The 17,155-nt window shown below is 26.7% G+C and overlaps 1 protein-coding gene across 1 annotated transcript; it reads left to right on the top strand.

The window, feature by feature from the left end:
* Positions 1-1,269: 1,269 nt before the first annotated feature.
* Positions 1,270-4,012, top strand: LOC148554245 (agamous-like MADS-box protein MADS9). The gene is made up of 7 exons (XM_088493520.1): positions 1,270-1,593; positions 1,670-1,736; positions 2,461-2,522; positions 2,619-2,718; positions 2,844-2,873; positions 3,277-3,321; positions 3,691-4,012. The coding sequence occupies exons 1-7, from the start codon at positions 1,406-1,408 to the stop codon at positions 3,742-3,744; spliced, it is 546 nt and encodes a 181-aa protein (XP_088349646.1). The 5' UTR covers positions 1,270-1,405; the 3' UTR covers positions 3,745-4,012.
* The last annotated feature ends 13,143 nt before the right edge of the window (positions 4,013-17,155 follow it).

The following is a 17,155-nucleotide window of genomic DNA, read 5'->3' as shown; positions in this document are numbered from 1 at the left end:
ATTCCTTGGTGAATAACGTTGATGGGAATAATAAGTCTTTTTTTGTGTTGAGATTTGATGGTTGAGCAACCATTACACCACTAGTCCATAACTAGTTACCCGTCATTCATGAAAACCCTAGATTCTAGAATATAATAATACAACTTAATATTAAACACATCAAAGTACCCTCCAAAACATGCACGTAACCTTTGCTTTAATTAAGCACACCCTAGAAAATGGATAATAAAAACCCTCATAAACCCTTCCAATTAAATGACATAGGTGCATCAAGAAACCAATGGTCAAGAATATGCCTCACAAAGTTATCATTTAATTTAAAATATAATTAAAAAAATACTAAAGAAATTAACAAAATTTATTATTTTTGATTCATTAATCGATAATATTTAAAAATATAGACTAAAAAAATTAAATTAATAATTAAAAATACTAATAAAAAATAATTAATTCTGTTAGCCTTTAAACATTTTTCTAATTAAAATATATAAATTTAATTGATCCTCCCCATATAAAATTTTTTATATGATCAATACTTATTAAACACCAAATTATAAGAAAATTTAATGCACAGATACATCTAATCATATATATATTATCATCAACAAAAAATACTTAACTCAATAATTATGTATTATCTAGAAAAGAATATAAATATAAATATTTGAATATACTTTTAATTTGTTGGTGTATTACTTGAACTACATTAATAATAATTTGACTAGTTTAACTTAAACGAATTTTACAACAATATTCATAATATCGCTTAAATCATTAAACAACACTAACTAATATATATAATACTACCCCCAATCTCAAAACATGTATAGCTATAGAACATATAACACACATCAAAATCATTATATTGAAAAAAAAAAAAACACAAACTTATTTACTACTAATATACTTATCCGACCTAATAATATTGATTAATATTACAATATATATATATATATATATATATATATATATTATTGTAGTTGACAGAGATATAAATATTTATATATTATTTTTTATCAGTTTAAATTTTTAGAATAAATAATTTTATAATATGATATCAAAATTTTTGTTAAAAAAATAGTTTTATATAAATTTAAATTTTTGGGAGAAATAATTTTACAGGTTGATTAATAATTAAGAAATTGAATTAATTAAAAGGAGGAAGTGGTAAAATTAAAGCTAAGAAAGCAATAGTAGTTGAATTGGCTTTGTCACAAACCCTAAAGAAAGGGTTCAATTCTGTGAGACTAAGAAAGTTGATGACACAACAAACCCATAATAGAATGTTCCTCTATTACTTTTTCTTCCTTATTGCTATCTCCACTGCACTACCCTCTTCTCTTTATTATTAGTTTCTTCCTTCTTTCTTCTTCTTCTTCATCATTCATTCATTCATTCATCAACAATGGGGAGGGGTAAGATTGAGATCAAGAGGATTGAGAACTCAAGCAACAGGCAAGTCACATATTCAAAGAGGAAGAATGGGATCCTTAAGAAGGCTAAAGAAATCAGTGTTCTTTGTGATGCTCAAGTTTCTCTTATCATCTTTGGTGCTTCTGGCAAGATGCATGAATATATCAGCCCCTCCACCACGTAATAATATTAATTATTATTATTATTATTTATTTTTCTTTTTTATTTAATTTTCATTTTTATTTTTTTGGTGAAGGTTGATTGACATCCTGGACAGATACCAAAGAGCTTCTGGGAAAACTCTCTGGGATGCTAAACATGAGGTACCTTTAATTTTCATTTTATTAATAAAATACTAAATAAATAAAAAATAACCTATATTTTTTTTTCTTTGAAACTATATACTAGGTAAAAGCTAGCTATAACAACCAACTATATACTAAATTTATTTTTTTTATTATTAATTTATCACAAGAAATTAAAAATTTTTCATATGTTGTAGTTGCAGTTTTTTTTTTTTTTTTTTGCCAAAAATATGAACCAGAAATTGTGTGAGGAGATCTACATTTGGAACCTCTCCCTCTACATATCTGAGTATTATTATTATATATATATTGACAAAAGAAGAGGCTTTCAGGCATAAGAACAATAAGAACAAGACATGTCTATATCAACAGATCTGGCAATAAAAACAACATAAAAATATTCATTCATAGCTTCCTTTTCTTTGCAAACCTAAGGGTTCCAAAACATATATATAAAATATTAATAAATAAAAAATAATAAATAAATTTTCTATGATCTTCTACCTTGATTCTGAAAGTTTCTTCATTGTAAGTTACTTACATCTTTCTGAGCCAGATCTACATCATGAACTTAATTAATTAATATTTCTTATTTAGGCCTTTTTAAAAAAAAAATTCCATAGCCTGTATATATTCTTGTGTACTTTTTTTTTTGTTTTTGGTGACAAAAAATTAAAAAAAAAAAAAAGTCAAGGTTTACAAGGATGTGATTGATGTTGTTTGTTGAATGATGAACTCACAGAACCTAAGTAATGAAATTGATAGAATCAAGAAAGAGAATGATAGCATGCAAATTGAGCTCAGGTATATTTATTTATTTATTTATAATTTATACAAAAATTAATTAAATATATTGCCCTAGCTTAGAGCTTATATATTATGTATATATGAATGTTTCAGGCACTTGAAGGGAGAAGATATTACCTCACTGAATTACAAAGAGCTTATGGCCCTAGAAAATGACCTTGATAAGGGCCTCAAAGGAATCCGTGAAAAAACGGTGCTTTTTTTTTTCCTTTTCTTTCTTTTTTTTTTTCCATTTTAAGTTTCATGTATATGTTTTAATAATATAAATTTTGGTTAATAAGTTAGTTAACTTAATTATCTCATGTGCTTTTGCAACAGATGGAAGTGCACAGGATGTTCAAGAGAAATGTATGTGGTCTTCTTTTCTAAGTTTGAAATATTAATAAATTAACCTAATGAGAAATATTAATATTGTGCATAAAAAAAGGAATATATGTATATAACTAAGTTTGAAATAATATAGATTATCTTTAAACAGAAAAATGAAGTTTGTTTTAATCAAACATAATCATTTATATAATACTTAATTTAAAAACAATATTACATTATTAATAAAATTATTATTTTTTGTTAATATTTAATCAATTCTAAACACTATTAAATTATAAATCTTAAATACTAAATTTTAAATTCTAATAATATAAAAAAAATATTTATTTGAAATATCAATTAATATTAATAAAAATTTCTCTTAATATAACTTTCTTTTCTCTTATATGAACTCTTGCCATTTTCCTTTGATACTTCTCAGGGCAAGATTTTGGAGGAAGAAAACAAGGAACTCAATTTCCTTCTTGTAAGTTGCAATCTCAACATATATTATAGAAAAGATTTCAAGTGTATTACAAAATTAATTAAAATTTTTAATAATTTTAATTGTTGATCTCAATTATTATATATATGATTAAAATTCATATTTAAGATCAATTTTATTATTGAGATCAACAACTAAAATATTTTGTAGTACATTGAAATTTTTTTTTATATTATATATTATAAAACATTGCTGAATCTGAGCACTATGTTTTGTCTTTGATTCTAATTACAATTATTTTTTACTTTCCATTTAACTGTTTATGAATTTCATTTAATTATATATCCATCAAGGAAAAACTTCTATTTATTGTTCTCTTTAATTTTTTTTTTTTTTATATAATTTGAACAGCAACAGCATATGGCACTGGAAGGAGCGAGAAACATGCATGGACAATGGATTTGACTATATCAGAAGCGATTCAATTCGCACATATATATAAATATATAGATATGTTATTAATTATTTGACTAAGCAGGCATGCATATCTTCAAGAGAGTTTGTAGAAGAGTAGTGGCTAGTGGCTACTGCTATATATATAATATTAATTAATATTTATGCTCTAATTAACTCTAATTAGATTATCGAGGATCAGGTTCTACTTGTTGGCATGCATTAATACTTTGCTTGTGGTGATGATGAAGTGATTTAATTAAGCCTGCCATTGTTATTTGACTGCTGCTATTAAATATCGATTGTGTGTGTTAGTTGTGCTATATTGAGTTTTTAGTTCTTTGTTTTCTTCATGGAAATCATTGTATGACTGTGATTAATAATTTTTTTAAAAAAATATTATTTATACATTAAAATAAACTATTAAAATCAGTTACTAATATATTTGTATTTAAATATATAGTATGATTTAATTTATTTTTAATGTATATTTGTATTTTAATATGTATTTTATGTTGATAGCTGATTTTAGTGTATATATAATATAGTTATTTTCTAAGATCAAAATTTATAATTTTAACATTTTTATTGCACAGTTTGTAATTATTTTTTAATTAAAGAATAAAATATTATTTTAGATTTAAAAATTTGGATCAAATTTTAATTTGATATTTAACATTTTAAAGTTTTATTTAGTTATAAAAAGTTTGAAATAAATTTAATGTTGTCTTAATATTAAATTTGATATGAATAATTAGCATATTAAAAAATCAATATCATTAGATTTGAATATGTAAGTCAAGCAGATTACTCACTAACAATTATCAATAATGTAAAAAATTTTCTTTGATTTTGATTTTAGATCGTTAATATAATTGTTTGCTATGATTTGTGAATTTGTACAAGAAAGACTCTCTAAAAAAATAAGTGTTATAAAAAAGTTTTGTTTAAATTTTTCTAACATAGAAATAAAAAGATATAAATTAACTAATAATATTATTAATGTTTATATCATTCAATTCTTTAATTATTTAGGTCAAATTTAATGATAGAATAATATTAAATTTGTTTAAAATTTGTTGGGATAAAAATAAAATCTCTAAAATATTAGGGATTAAATTAAAATTTGACTCAAAGATCCAAATAGTATTTTATTCTCAACATAATTCAAGCTTATTTTTAATATTTTTATACAAATTAAAAAATCGTCACTCTTTTTTTCAATAGATGTTAAAATAATATTCTCTTCTCTATTTATAAAATATAAATTTTTCGCTAATAAATTAAAATCTTTTCTTTAATCTATTTTAATTCTTTTTGTTAACTCTATCTAGTTAATGTTATGTTTAATTTTTTTAAGAAAAAATAAATTATGTTTTACAAAGATAATTTTTAGCAAAAATTTATTTATTTTTGATAAAATTGTTTTACCAAAATATATTTCAACAAAATTATTTTCTAGTTTAAATTTTGTTAGCTTTTACCAAAAATAAATATAAAAGGATAAAATGATAAATAGTAATGTTAATTTTATTTAATGAAATATTTAAAAGAAATATTCCGTCAATATTTTTAATAGAATTAAGTAAATAGACTAAAGTGTATATTTGGTAAATAAAGAGAAGAGATGTTATTTTAATATTTCTCAGAAAAAGATGTAGAATTTTCTCTAAAAATTAAAACTACAGATAATTTTTTTTAAAAAAAATACTGTTCAAAACACTCAAACTTTTATTTGTCTTATAAAACTATTCATTCTTTCTAAATTGGTTGAACCCTAAATACGATGATTTATTTTACGGTTGAGGTCATTAATTTCTATTTTTCACTTAACTATATGAAACTTTTGTTTGTTTCCGATCTTTCGTTGAGAATTGTCCACATAGATCGAATAATATCCGCATATCTGCGGTAATTATCCGCATCCCATCCAAATTTTGTGGATATTATTCGATTCGCAGAGTCATCGGATTGGATCCAATCTGATCCGTACTATGGTAGAATCGGATTGCGGATTCGGCAGTTATATCCGTGGATCCGATCCGCAAATTTGCATATCCGCACATCACATATAAATAGCATAGTTTAAGAAAGTAAACCCTAATATGATATGAATTTTAGTGTGTTATTTTATGAATTTTATGATATTTTGTTTTTAATTTTTTATGTTTTAGAATAATTAAACTTAAATCTTGTGTTATTATTTTGTTTTTGTTATTCAAGAGAACTATTATTGATAATATTTTAGGAGTAAATAGGCTTAAACAAATAAAAAATAAATTTTCTAGATTTTTTTTGTAAAAATAACCAAAAAAATCTTAAAATAAATCTTTTGAATTATGCGGATATATCCGATCCGATCCAATCCGCAACTATGCAGATATCGTATCCGATCCGATCCGATGAGTGCAGTGCGGATCGGATAGAATTTTAGGCTATATCCGATCCGATCCGATCCGATCCAATCCGTGTACAGCCCTAACCTATCAAATAATATTTTTGTTTCATAAACAAAAAATATACATAAAAAAATTATGATAGACAAAAATATACATCAAGATTTATAAAATATTAACGTACACTCTAGAGATTATTTTCGATAAAAGAAATACGTACACATCAAATATTTATAAATATCAAACTCTTACTACATAATACTAAAAAAAATCATCTCTAAAATATTCTTTAATATTTATAAATTTTTAATGTGTATTTTTATTTAGCACATACAAACTCTTTTGTTTTACTTTTATCTATTTATTCCAGCTTTTTTTTCTTTGCTTTTCTCTCGAATCAAATCCTATAGGCCTTATGATCTTATCACTTATGCAAAAAAAGGACCAAAATGAAACGATTCAGCAACAATTGATTTATCTTCAAAACACAAATAGAAAAAGATATATAGAGAGTTAAAAATAAGAATAATATTATATATTAAAGTCTTTTTGTTAACTAAATTTAATTAAATTAGTCTAACATAATAAAAATTAGTTATGATTAGTATTATTCTAAATTTTATTATTTAATTCAGTTGAACTTAGTTTATAAAAAAATTCAGATGTGTAGTATTATTTTAAAAATAAATGCTACAAAAAAATGTTATTCTATTTTTATAAAAAAAAAAATTATTAAAATCAGTGGTATTTGAAAGTAATTGTTGATGGGTATTTAGAACCCTAGCTATTAGGTACTATATTATATGTTACTTATATTGCAAACAACACAAAAAATAACTTATTGTTATAAAATAAATAAATAAGGAAGATATAAATATAAGATAGAGAAATATAAATATAAAATTCTAATATTAATATTTATCAATATAATTATCTTGATATAATAGAAGTGATTTATATATATATTACTAATATAAGTAATATCGTATGTAAAGAGAGAGAAGAGTATAAAAGAGAGAAAGAATATTGTTATTGATGTGTATGATGCCTCAAGATACATGCCTCTTATTTATACATGTATGGGTCCTTATTTTTAATTTTCATTTAAGTTCATTCTTTCTTGAGAATGGACATCCACGTTGATCCTTATCACAACACTCCTCTCCTCTTTCGATATTCATTTAGGATTATGCCTCATTAAAACTTTACTAAAGAAAAATCCAATAGAAAAAAATTTTAGTAAAGAAAAAAGAGTACAAAGGATGGGGACTGCCTCATTAAAAACCTTATCAAGAAAAACCGAATGAGAAAAAATCTGACTAAGAAAAAAAGAGTATAGTCTCCCCCTCTTGTCGACATTATTTAATATCTCGAAATCGGCGCATCCTAATCTGATGTACCAATTTTTCAAAAAAGGATTTTGGGAGTGACTTTGCAAATAAATCTACCAAATTGTCACTTGAGCAGATCTGTTAGACATCAATTGTCCCTTGATTTTGAAGATCATGAGTGAATAAGAATTTGGGGGAAATATGCTTTGTTCTATCGCATTTGATATATCTGTCTTTAAGTTGAGCAATGCATGCTGTATTATTTTCAAACAGGACAGTTGGAGCTATCTTCTGATCAATCAGTCCACATGATGACAGAATATATTGGATCAAACTTCTGAGCCAAAAACACTCGCGACTAACTTCATGTATCGCTAGTATTTCAGCATGATTAAAGGATGTTGCCACAATCGTCTGTTTTGTGGATCTCTATGATATAGTTGTACCACTATATATGAACAGGTATCCTGTTTGAGATCTCCCTTTATGAGGATCAGGCAAGTATCCTGTATCTGCATACCCAACTAGTTGGGACTTGGATCCATAGGGATAAAACAATCCCATATCAACCATTCCATGAAGATATCGAAAGATTTGTTTGATCCATTCCAATGTCTTCTAATTGGAAAGAAATTATACCTTGCTAGTAAATTCACAGCAAATGATATATCAGGTCGTGTATTATTAGCAAGATACATTAGCGCTCCAATGGCACTAAGATATGGTACTTCAGGACCAAGGATATCTTCATTTTCTTCTTTAAGATGGAATTGATCCTTTTCCACATCCAAAGACCTTACGATAATTGGGGTACTTAATGAATGTGACTTATCCATATAAAATCTCTTCAAAATCTTCTCTGTGTATGTTGTTTGGCGAATAAAGATCCCAATTTTTGTATGCTCGATTTGCAGGTCGAGACAAAACTTAGTCTTTCCAAGATCTTTCATCTTGAACTCTTATTTTAAAGCTTTTATAATTATTGGAAACTTTTCAAGAGTTCTAATGATATTTAAATCATCAACGTATATAGCAATTATAATGAATCCAGATGCAGATTTCTTTATGAAAACACATGGGCAGATATCATCATTCTTAAATCCATTTTTGGTCAGATACTCAGTAAGACGATTATACCACATTCGTCCAGATTGCTTTAGACCATATAAAAATTTTTGTAATTTAACTGAGTATAGCTCCTGCGAATATTCATTGTATGGTTTAGATATCTTTAGTCCTTCAGGGACTTTCATATAGATATCACGATCTAACGTGCCGTATAAGTAGGCTATTACCACATCCATTAAATGCATATGTAATTTATGATATGCGGATAAACTGACCAAATAACGCAATGTTATTGCATCCACTACAGGGGAATATGTTTCTTCATAATCTATCCCGAGCCTTTGTGAAAAACCTTGTGCCACAAGTCAAGCTTTGTAGCGTACAACTTCATTTTTCTCATTTCGTTTTCTCACAAATACCCACCTGTATCCAACAGGTTTTACATCTTCTGGTGTACGGACTACAAGTCTAAAGACTTCATGTTTTGCAAGTGAGTCGAACTCAGCCTTCATGGCTTCTTCCCATTTTGGCCAATCATTTCTTTGTCGACATTTTTCGATTGATCTTGGCTCAAAATCCTTACTTTCATGCATGATATTTAATGCCACATTATATACAAATATTTCATTGACAATTGTCTTATTTCGGTCCCATTTTTCTCCTATAAAGATAAAATTTATCAAGATCTCGTCATTTTCACATTTTTTAGGTACCTGAATGTCTTCTGATATTAAAACTATATCAGAATTTTCGACAACTGCAAGTGTCTTTACTATGTATTTTTTAACAGGAACAATATTTACCTCTTTTCTTTTTCGAGAACTTTTGTCTTTAGAATCGACAGGTCTACCACGCTTCTGGCGTGAATTTGTTTCAGTGGCCACTTGTCCAACTGAGACATCAATTTAAATTGGGGAATTTTCCGCTGATATATAAGATTTGGTTATCCTTTTTGTATTGAAAAATATATCAGGCAATTCATTTGTTATTCTTTGCAAATGTATAATCTTTTGAACTTCTAGTTCACATTGCCCTGATCGGGGATCTAAATGCATTAAGGATGATGCATTCCAATTAAGTTCCTTTTTAGGAAGCTTATTCTCTCCCCCTAATATTGGAAATTTTGATTCATCAAAATGACAATCCACAAATCGGAGTTTAAATATATCCCTAGTTTGTATCTCAAGATACTTTACTATAGAGGGAGAATCATATCCAACATATATCCCCAATTTTCTTTGGGGTCCCATTTTGATGCGAGAAGGTGGTGCAATGGGAACATATATCGCACACCCGAATATTCTTAAATGGGAAACATTTGACTGTTGGCCAAAAGCTAATTACATAGGAGAGAACTGATGGTAACTTGTTGGCCTGACATGAATAAGTACCGCGGCATATAAAATAGCATGCTCCCAAGCCGAGGTTGGGAGATTTGTTCTCATAAGTAAGGGTCTAGCAATTAATTGGAGGCGTTTAATAAGTGATTCTGCTAACCCATTTTGTATGCGAACATGAGATACTGAATGTTCAACACTTATTTCATTAGCCATGCAATAAGCATCAAAGGCTTGGGAAGTAAATTCACCAGCATTATCAAGACAAATTGCTTTGATTATATTTTCTAGAAACTGTGCTTTTAATCGAATAATTTGAACAAGTAATCTCACAAATATCAGGTTGTGAGAAGATAATAAGCACACATATGACCATCTCGAAGATGCGTCTATTAGGACCATAAAATATCTAAAAGATCCACATGGTGGATGAATAGGTCCACATATATCGCCTTGAATCCTTTCTAGGAATTCAGGGGACTCAAATCCAATCTTTACTAGTGATGGCCTTAAAATTAACTTTCCTTGAGAACATACAGCACAACAAAATTCACTAGATTTAAGAATCTTTTGGTTCTTTAGTGAATGTCCATGAGAGTTTTCAATAATTCTCTGCATCATGGTTGTTCCCGGATGACCCAATTGATCATGCCAAGTTATGAATTCATTTGGGTTAGTAAACTTCTAGTTTACAATGGCATGTGATTCAATTGCACTAATTTTGGTATAATATAACTCAGATGAAAGTGAGGGTAATTTTTCTAATATAACCTTTTTCTTTAAATCATGAGTTATGATATATACGTACTCATGAATTTTCTCATTCATTATTTCAATATGATATCCATTTCGGCAAATATCTTTGAAACTCAATAAGTTTCTTAGAGACTTAGTAGACAATAGTGCATTATTTATTATGAATTTTGTTCCTCCAGAAAACAAAATTATAGCTCTTCCAGAGCCTTCTATCACATTGTCTGAGCTAATAATAGTATTAAAATATTCTTCTTTTGGCACAAGATGGGTAAAATATATATCACTTTTGAGAATGGTGTGCGAACTTGCACTATCCGCAAGGCATACATCTTCATTATATATCTTTGCCATTTTCTTTAAACATAAATAATAATAAAATGAGTAAAAATATTTACGCAGTAAAATTTTTTCCTTGATTGAAAATATTTTTCTAAGAAGTATAATATATACTAAAAAATTTATTATTATCTTGGAACATTAAGTAATTTTGAAATTCATAAGCATAAATATTTTATCAAACATTACTCAAATGCATAGAAAATAAAACTTAACAAGAAGTTTCTTACATTATTTATTTACATGAATACTTAACAATCCTATATATTAAACTATTCCATCATTGATGAAATGACCAATATTTCCTTCAAGATCCTCAAAGAAATCAAATACATCATAATGAGTGGTGTAATTTTCAACATCATTTGAAACAAAATTTGTTTCCTTTTCTTTGTCTTCTTTTTTCAAAGATACTTGATAAAGATCGATTAAATGCCTTGGAGTACGACATATACGCGACCAATGGCCCTTTCCACCACAACGAAAACACTTATCCTCTGTTGATTTATTTTGTCCATTGTTTCTTTCTTTATCTTACTTCTGGTGAGATCTATTCTTATGAACATAATTCTTCTTCCTTTCATAATTTTTCTTGTTACCAAAACATTACCATTTACCTCTTGTTGAGTTATGATTTGCCGCATTTGCTTCAGGAAATGGAGTGGCACCAGCTGAACGCGCTTCATAATTTTTTAAGAGCAATTCATTGTTGCGTTCAACAACAAGAAGGCAATAAATTAGCTCAGAATAACTTTTAAATTCTTTTTCTTGATACTACTGCTGCAGGAGCACATTTGAGGCATGAAAGGTCGAGAAAGTTTTCTCTAACATATCATTATCAGTTATCTTTTAACCACATAATTTCATTCGTGAGGTGATTCGAAACATCGCTGAATTATATTCATTTATGGATTTAAAAGCTTGTAGACGCAAGTGCGTCCCTTCATATCGGGCTTGAGGAAGTATCACCGTCTTTTGATGATTATACCTTTCTTCAAGGTCTTTCCAAAGATTTGCAGGATCTTTTAACGTGAGATATTCATTTTTCAATCCTTCGTCAAAATGACGACGAAGGAAGATCATGGCTTTGACTTTATCCTACTGGGATGCATTATTTTCACCCTTAATGGTATCTCCAAAATCCATTGAATCAAGATGGATTTCAGCATCTAGCATCCATGATAAATAGTTGTTTCCAGATATATCAAGAGCATTAAATTCAAGTTGAGAGAGTTTCGACATAATGAAAATTTGTTACCGGAGTCTTCCTAAAATTTGATCAGAGTCTCGTGTTGATAATGTGTTGTAAAATAAATAAATAAGGAAGATATAAATATAAGATAAAGAAATATAAATATAAAATTCTAGTATTAATGTTCACCAATATAATTATCTTGATATAATAGAAGTGATATATATATTACTAATATAAGTAGTATCGTATGCAAAGAGAGAGAAGAGTATAAGAGAAAAAAAATATTGTTATTGATGTGTATAATATCTTAGATACATACTCCTATTTATACATGTATGGAGTCTTTATTTTTAATATTATTTTTATACAAATGCTTAGAAAATAAAGTATTACTCTATTTATAGTGGAAGATCACCCCAAAAAAAAGTATATAAATTAAAAGATAGAATTTATATTAGTCCAGAGAATTGGAACCATTGCATCAATGTTATTGATGAACTCAATGAATCTTGGCAGTGAAATTCAAGGCTTCACGAAAAGAATTACGCCCCTAAAAAAGAAAGGAAAAAAAAAACGAAAAAAGAAAAGTATAACAACGTGCAAATTGAGACAAGTACCATAATTTAATTTAATTTTATGTATTATATTGTTATACAAATAAAAATAGTTATTGTTACATCAATTATATAAATAGTCCTTTAAAAACAAAAGTAATTATTTATTTCGGTATAATTTATACTATCAAAATTAATTATTTTTTAAGGATTTGATTTATGTGTCTGTCAATATTTACCAGAAGACTTCTCTAAGTTTATTAATCAATTATAATAACAAGTTTGTTGGAGTTTTTATTTTTTAATTTGAAATTTGATATTAATTTAATTTGAAAAAGATTTGAGTAGTGCAACTAGACTTCGTTTTGTTGTGATATAAAATTTAATATTTAGAATTTAAAATTTATTTAGTTGATATATAAAATGAAACATAGACATAAATATATAAACATTGAAGATTAAGACACAAAATTTATGTATATATATTATATTTAGTAAAATTATTGAATAAGACACATAAATATTCAAAAAGACTACATTATTTTTAATTTAATCACCAACTTTATTATTATAGTTGCATACTTATCATCTCAAACACTATACTATACTATTATTGATCTTTTTTTTCTTCTTTCAATCTCATCTCAAATAATTATTCTCAATCACTTTTATATTCAAATAAACAGATTTAATTAAAACAAAACAACAAGATAAAAATAGAACATAAATTAAACATACACTCACACATGTGCTTAGAAATTAAAGAAAGAACGAGACAAAAGAAAAAGAAAAAGGAAAGAAGGGAACAAAGAAACAAGGAAAATGGGAAAAGAAGAAGGTGGTGCCAGCGACGAAAATAGAGAACAAGGTGGGGGCAATAATACGAGAGAGGGAGGGAGGAAGAGAGAGAGGAATTGTCGTCGTTATTGTTGCTGCTACAGTTTGAGCTCAGTGCTGGAGAAGAGGGTTGCCTAAGCCGCTACTGTTGGAGACCTTCTCCTTGCCATTGACGTCAAACAGAAGAGGATAAAAAAGGAATTAAAGAAGAGAAAAAAAGTAGATTATGATTAAAAATACAAAGAATAATAATAAAAAATACGCATAATTAATTATTAGTGTCACGATAAGAAGAGACATTAAATACATATATTTCATGTGCACTTATGTGCCATCATATCCATATAAAAAATGCATTTTATTAAGCGTGTTTTGTTGGTGGGTGTGTCAATTCAAAACATAAATACGACATGTTCACTGTTTGGTTAGTGAGACACAAAATTTTAATAGATACGGAAAGACATAAAAGTATACAAAGACACAAAATTTATCTATAATACTGAGGGGTGGAACTAACACTAATCTTGAGACATTTTTTAACATTTATTTTTTAATTATACCCTTATTTTACATTTATAAACCCAAAACTATCCTTCAAATCCTTCACCATCCTCCCTCCCCTTTTCTCTTTTCCACATATAAAATATAATTAGTTTAATCTCTCATCTTTTTTTCTTGCTACTCAGGCCACTGTCGCCTCCTCTTTTTCTTTCCTGCCACTTGTCCACCGCTGCTTCTCCTTCCTCTGCCACTAGACCATCGCTGCCTCTCCTTCCTTCCTGCCATTCTGCCACCAGCCTATTGCCTCCTCTCTTTTTCTTCTCTTCCACCCAAATTACTACCATCTCTCATCATCCTTTCATGTCATCAGACCACCATTTTCTCTCCTCTTTTTTTTTCACCCAGACTACTGTTGTCATTTCTTATCCCTTCCTTCCTTCTTCCCTTTTCTCCTTCTTCTCTTTTTTTTGTTCTTCACAGTTATCCTTTATCTCTGCTTTATATCTTGTCAACGTGTTTCTAGATTCGCACACGGTTCTTCCTTTCTATTTCTCAATCTGTCTCCGTTTATTTTTCTATTTGCAAATTCGTCTTTCTTTGCCTTTTTTCTTTGTCATCATCTTTCTTTATATTTGCTCTTCTTTCTTGTCTTTTGGTTTCTTTTTTGTATATTTTAATTTTTATTTATTTGAATTTCAGTTTTATTTTGTTACAATGATTTTGTTGGATTGAACTATTTTTTGGTGATATTTGTTGGATTAAATTAGTTATTTAGTTTAAATTATTAATGGTGGCTGATTGTTAATGATAGGGATTTGGTTGAGAACTTGACATAGTGGCTGAGAAATGATAGTATTGATAATAATTTGTAATAAGAATAATATTGATATTTTAACAAGATTGTGATTTGTGTGTTCTGTCTTGTACTTGTATACTAAATAGGTTAAACAAAATTGTGGCTTGTGTTGTACCTATATTTTTAATTAGTGTTTATATTCATGTGTTTATGTTATAAGGATACACAAAACAAGTGCAGCCTAAATAAGCGATGAACATGTGTCATTGTGTCCATGTGTCTCTAGACTCTAGTAGACATAGACACTAAACAAATGCTATCTTAGTTCTATTAGCTAGAAAATTATAATTTCTTAATCTATTTATGGGTGATAATCAGATCAATTATTTCATATTATATGACTTATATAGGTAATCTCATTTATTGTTATAAATGATAAATGAAATAAGTCATTATTACTTTTATTTTGGGTTTAAATAAAAATAAAACAAAATATTATATTTTACTTAGTTCTTTAGGATTTAATGAGAACCAATAGTTATGTATAAATAAAGTTTTAGAATTTTGGTCCCCATATACCAAAATCATCTTTAACTTTTGTTCTACTTCTATCAGAGTTGCTATTTAGTCTAAAATAAGGATTTGATAGATTTTGATTAAGGAAGATCAAAGAACCATGGAGTCAAATTCACTCAATAATGCTCACAAATTTAGGTATGTTTTCGTTCTCATATATTTTTCTTAATGATTTATCGTAGATGATCTTAAGGTTAACAAATCAAAAAATTTTAATAAGTGGTATCAGAACTTTTTATGATTAAATCATTAAAAGAGATTATTTTTTATTATTTTAATTGTTCTTTTGAAATTAAAACGATAAAATTCTTTTTCTACTTTTATTCACATTTGAATTAAAAAAATTTTGAGATTTAAATGATTCTACCAATATTTATATTCTTTTATTGATGTAAGGAATATTTTTTTATTATAAAAAGTTAGTTTAGTAGTATATAGACTTTTTTTTTTTTTTGGGTTCAATATATTAATAAGGATTTTTCAAATTTTGTTTATTAATAAAGATTTTTTTTGGAATTTGATTCGACTTTTAAGGTTTATTGTGAATACAATTTTGTTATACAGTAAAATTAGTAATTTTTGTATGTGAATATATGTATGAATAATAAGAACACACAATATTATAATATTATATGGTTATTATATATTGTGTCTTATTATTTTGCTTATTAATTTTGTATTAAATAAGCATTTGGTTTTTGTTATATAAAAAAATTAGTAACAGTTTATATTATAATATCCATTTATTTTGTAAATTAGTAACAATTTTGTAAGTTCTCAAATCACATAAAGAAAAATTGTGTTAAATATCATTCTTAATGTATAAAAAATGAGACATCTCTAATTTGTTTTGATAGAAAAATTTATCTAGTTTTAATACTGAGAGATATTTAATGAATAGATTTTGGTTCTTTTATTTATATAAATTGTCTATAAAAAATTTTATAAAGTTGTATAATGTCAAATGATGTTGTTCATATTTTTGGACAATGTCAAGTTAGTGGAAGTTGAAATAATAAGTTTTTTTTTTATTGTCATTACATTACTGTTAAAGAGTTATGTTATTTGAATTTGGAAAGAAAATAAAGTATATATGTTTTTATAATAATTTGGTTCCTATTTTTATTTTGACAAATTAAATTATTTTTGTTCAATTAGAAATAGATAAATTTTATTTTATTGATAAATTTAAATATATATTTTAGTACAAGTATTTTTGTTTTTGAAATAATCCTAAATTTATTTTAACTATTGGTCTTTCTTTGATGATACTTTGGTTCTATTTCATTTAAGTGAATTATAACTACTCATATTTTAATATCAGAAACACTCTTAAAAGAACATTAAAAATTACAGTTATATTGTTTATAAAATTTCAATTTTTTTTTTTATAATTTTGCATCATTTTGGACATCATTAAAATCTTTTTTAAGAGTTAATATTTAATTTGATCTTTAAAATTATAATTGTCTTCATTCGACTCCAAAGTTTACAATAATAACTCATGTTAGTTTTTGAGCTGATTTTCATAAATGATGTGTTGATTTTGCAAGTTAACTTACTAGGATTTAGACTCCTCAGCTAAATTCCGTGTGACTAAGACCTACTAGACCTCCTAAAAACTTGATTGGCTTCACAACATTCTTGTAAAGACAATAATAACAAATTTAATTTGAAAATTTTATGGCTCTAGAGCAACAATTAAGCTCTTGGAGCTCTAATAAATCTTTATCACATGGA

Source organism: Arachis ipaensis, chromosome B7, assembly GCF_059453495.1.
Source record: "Arachis ipaensis isolate K30076 ecotype BB chromosome B7, ASM5945349v1, whole genome shotgun sequence".
In the NCBI taxonomy this organism is placed as follows: domain Eukaryota; kingdom Viridiplantae; phylum Streptophyta; class Magnoliopsida; order Fabales; family Fabaceae; genus Arachis; species Arachis ipaensis.
This window is presented reverse-complemented; position numbering and strand designations above follow the sequence as displayed.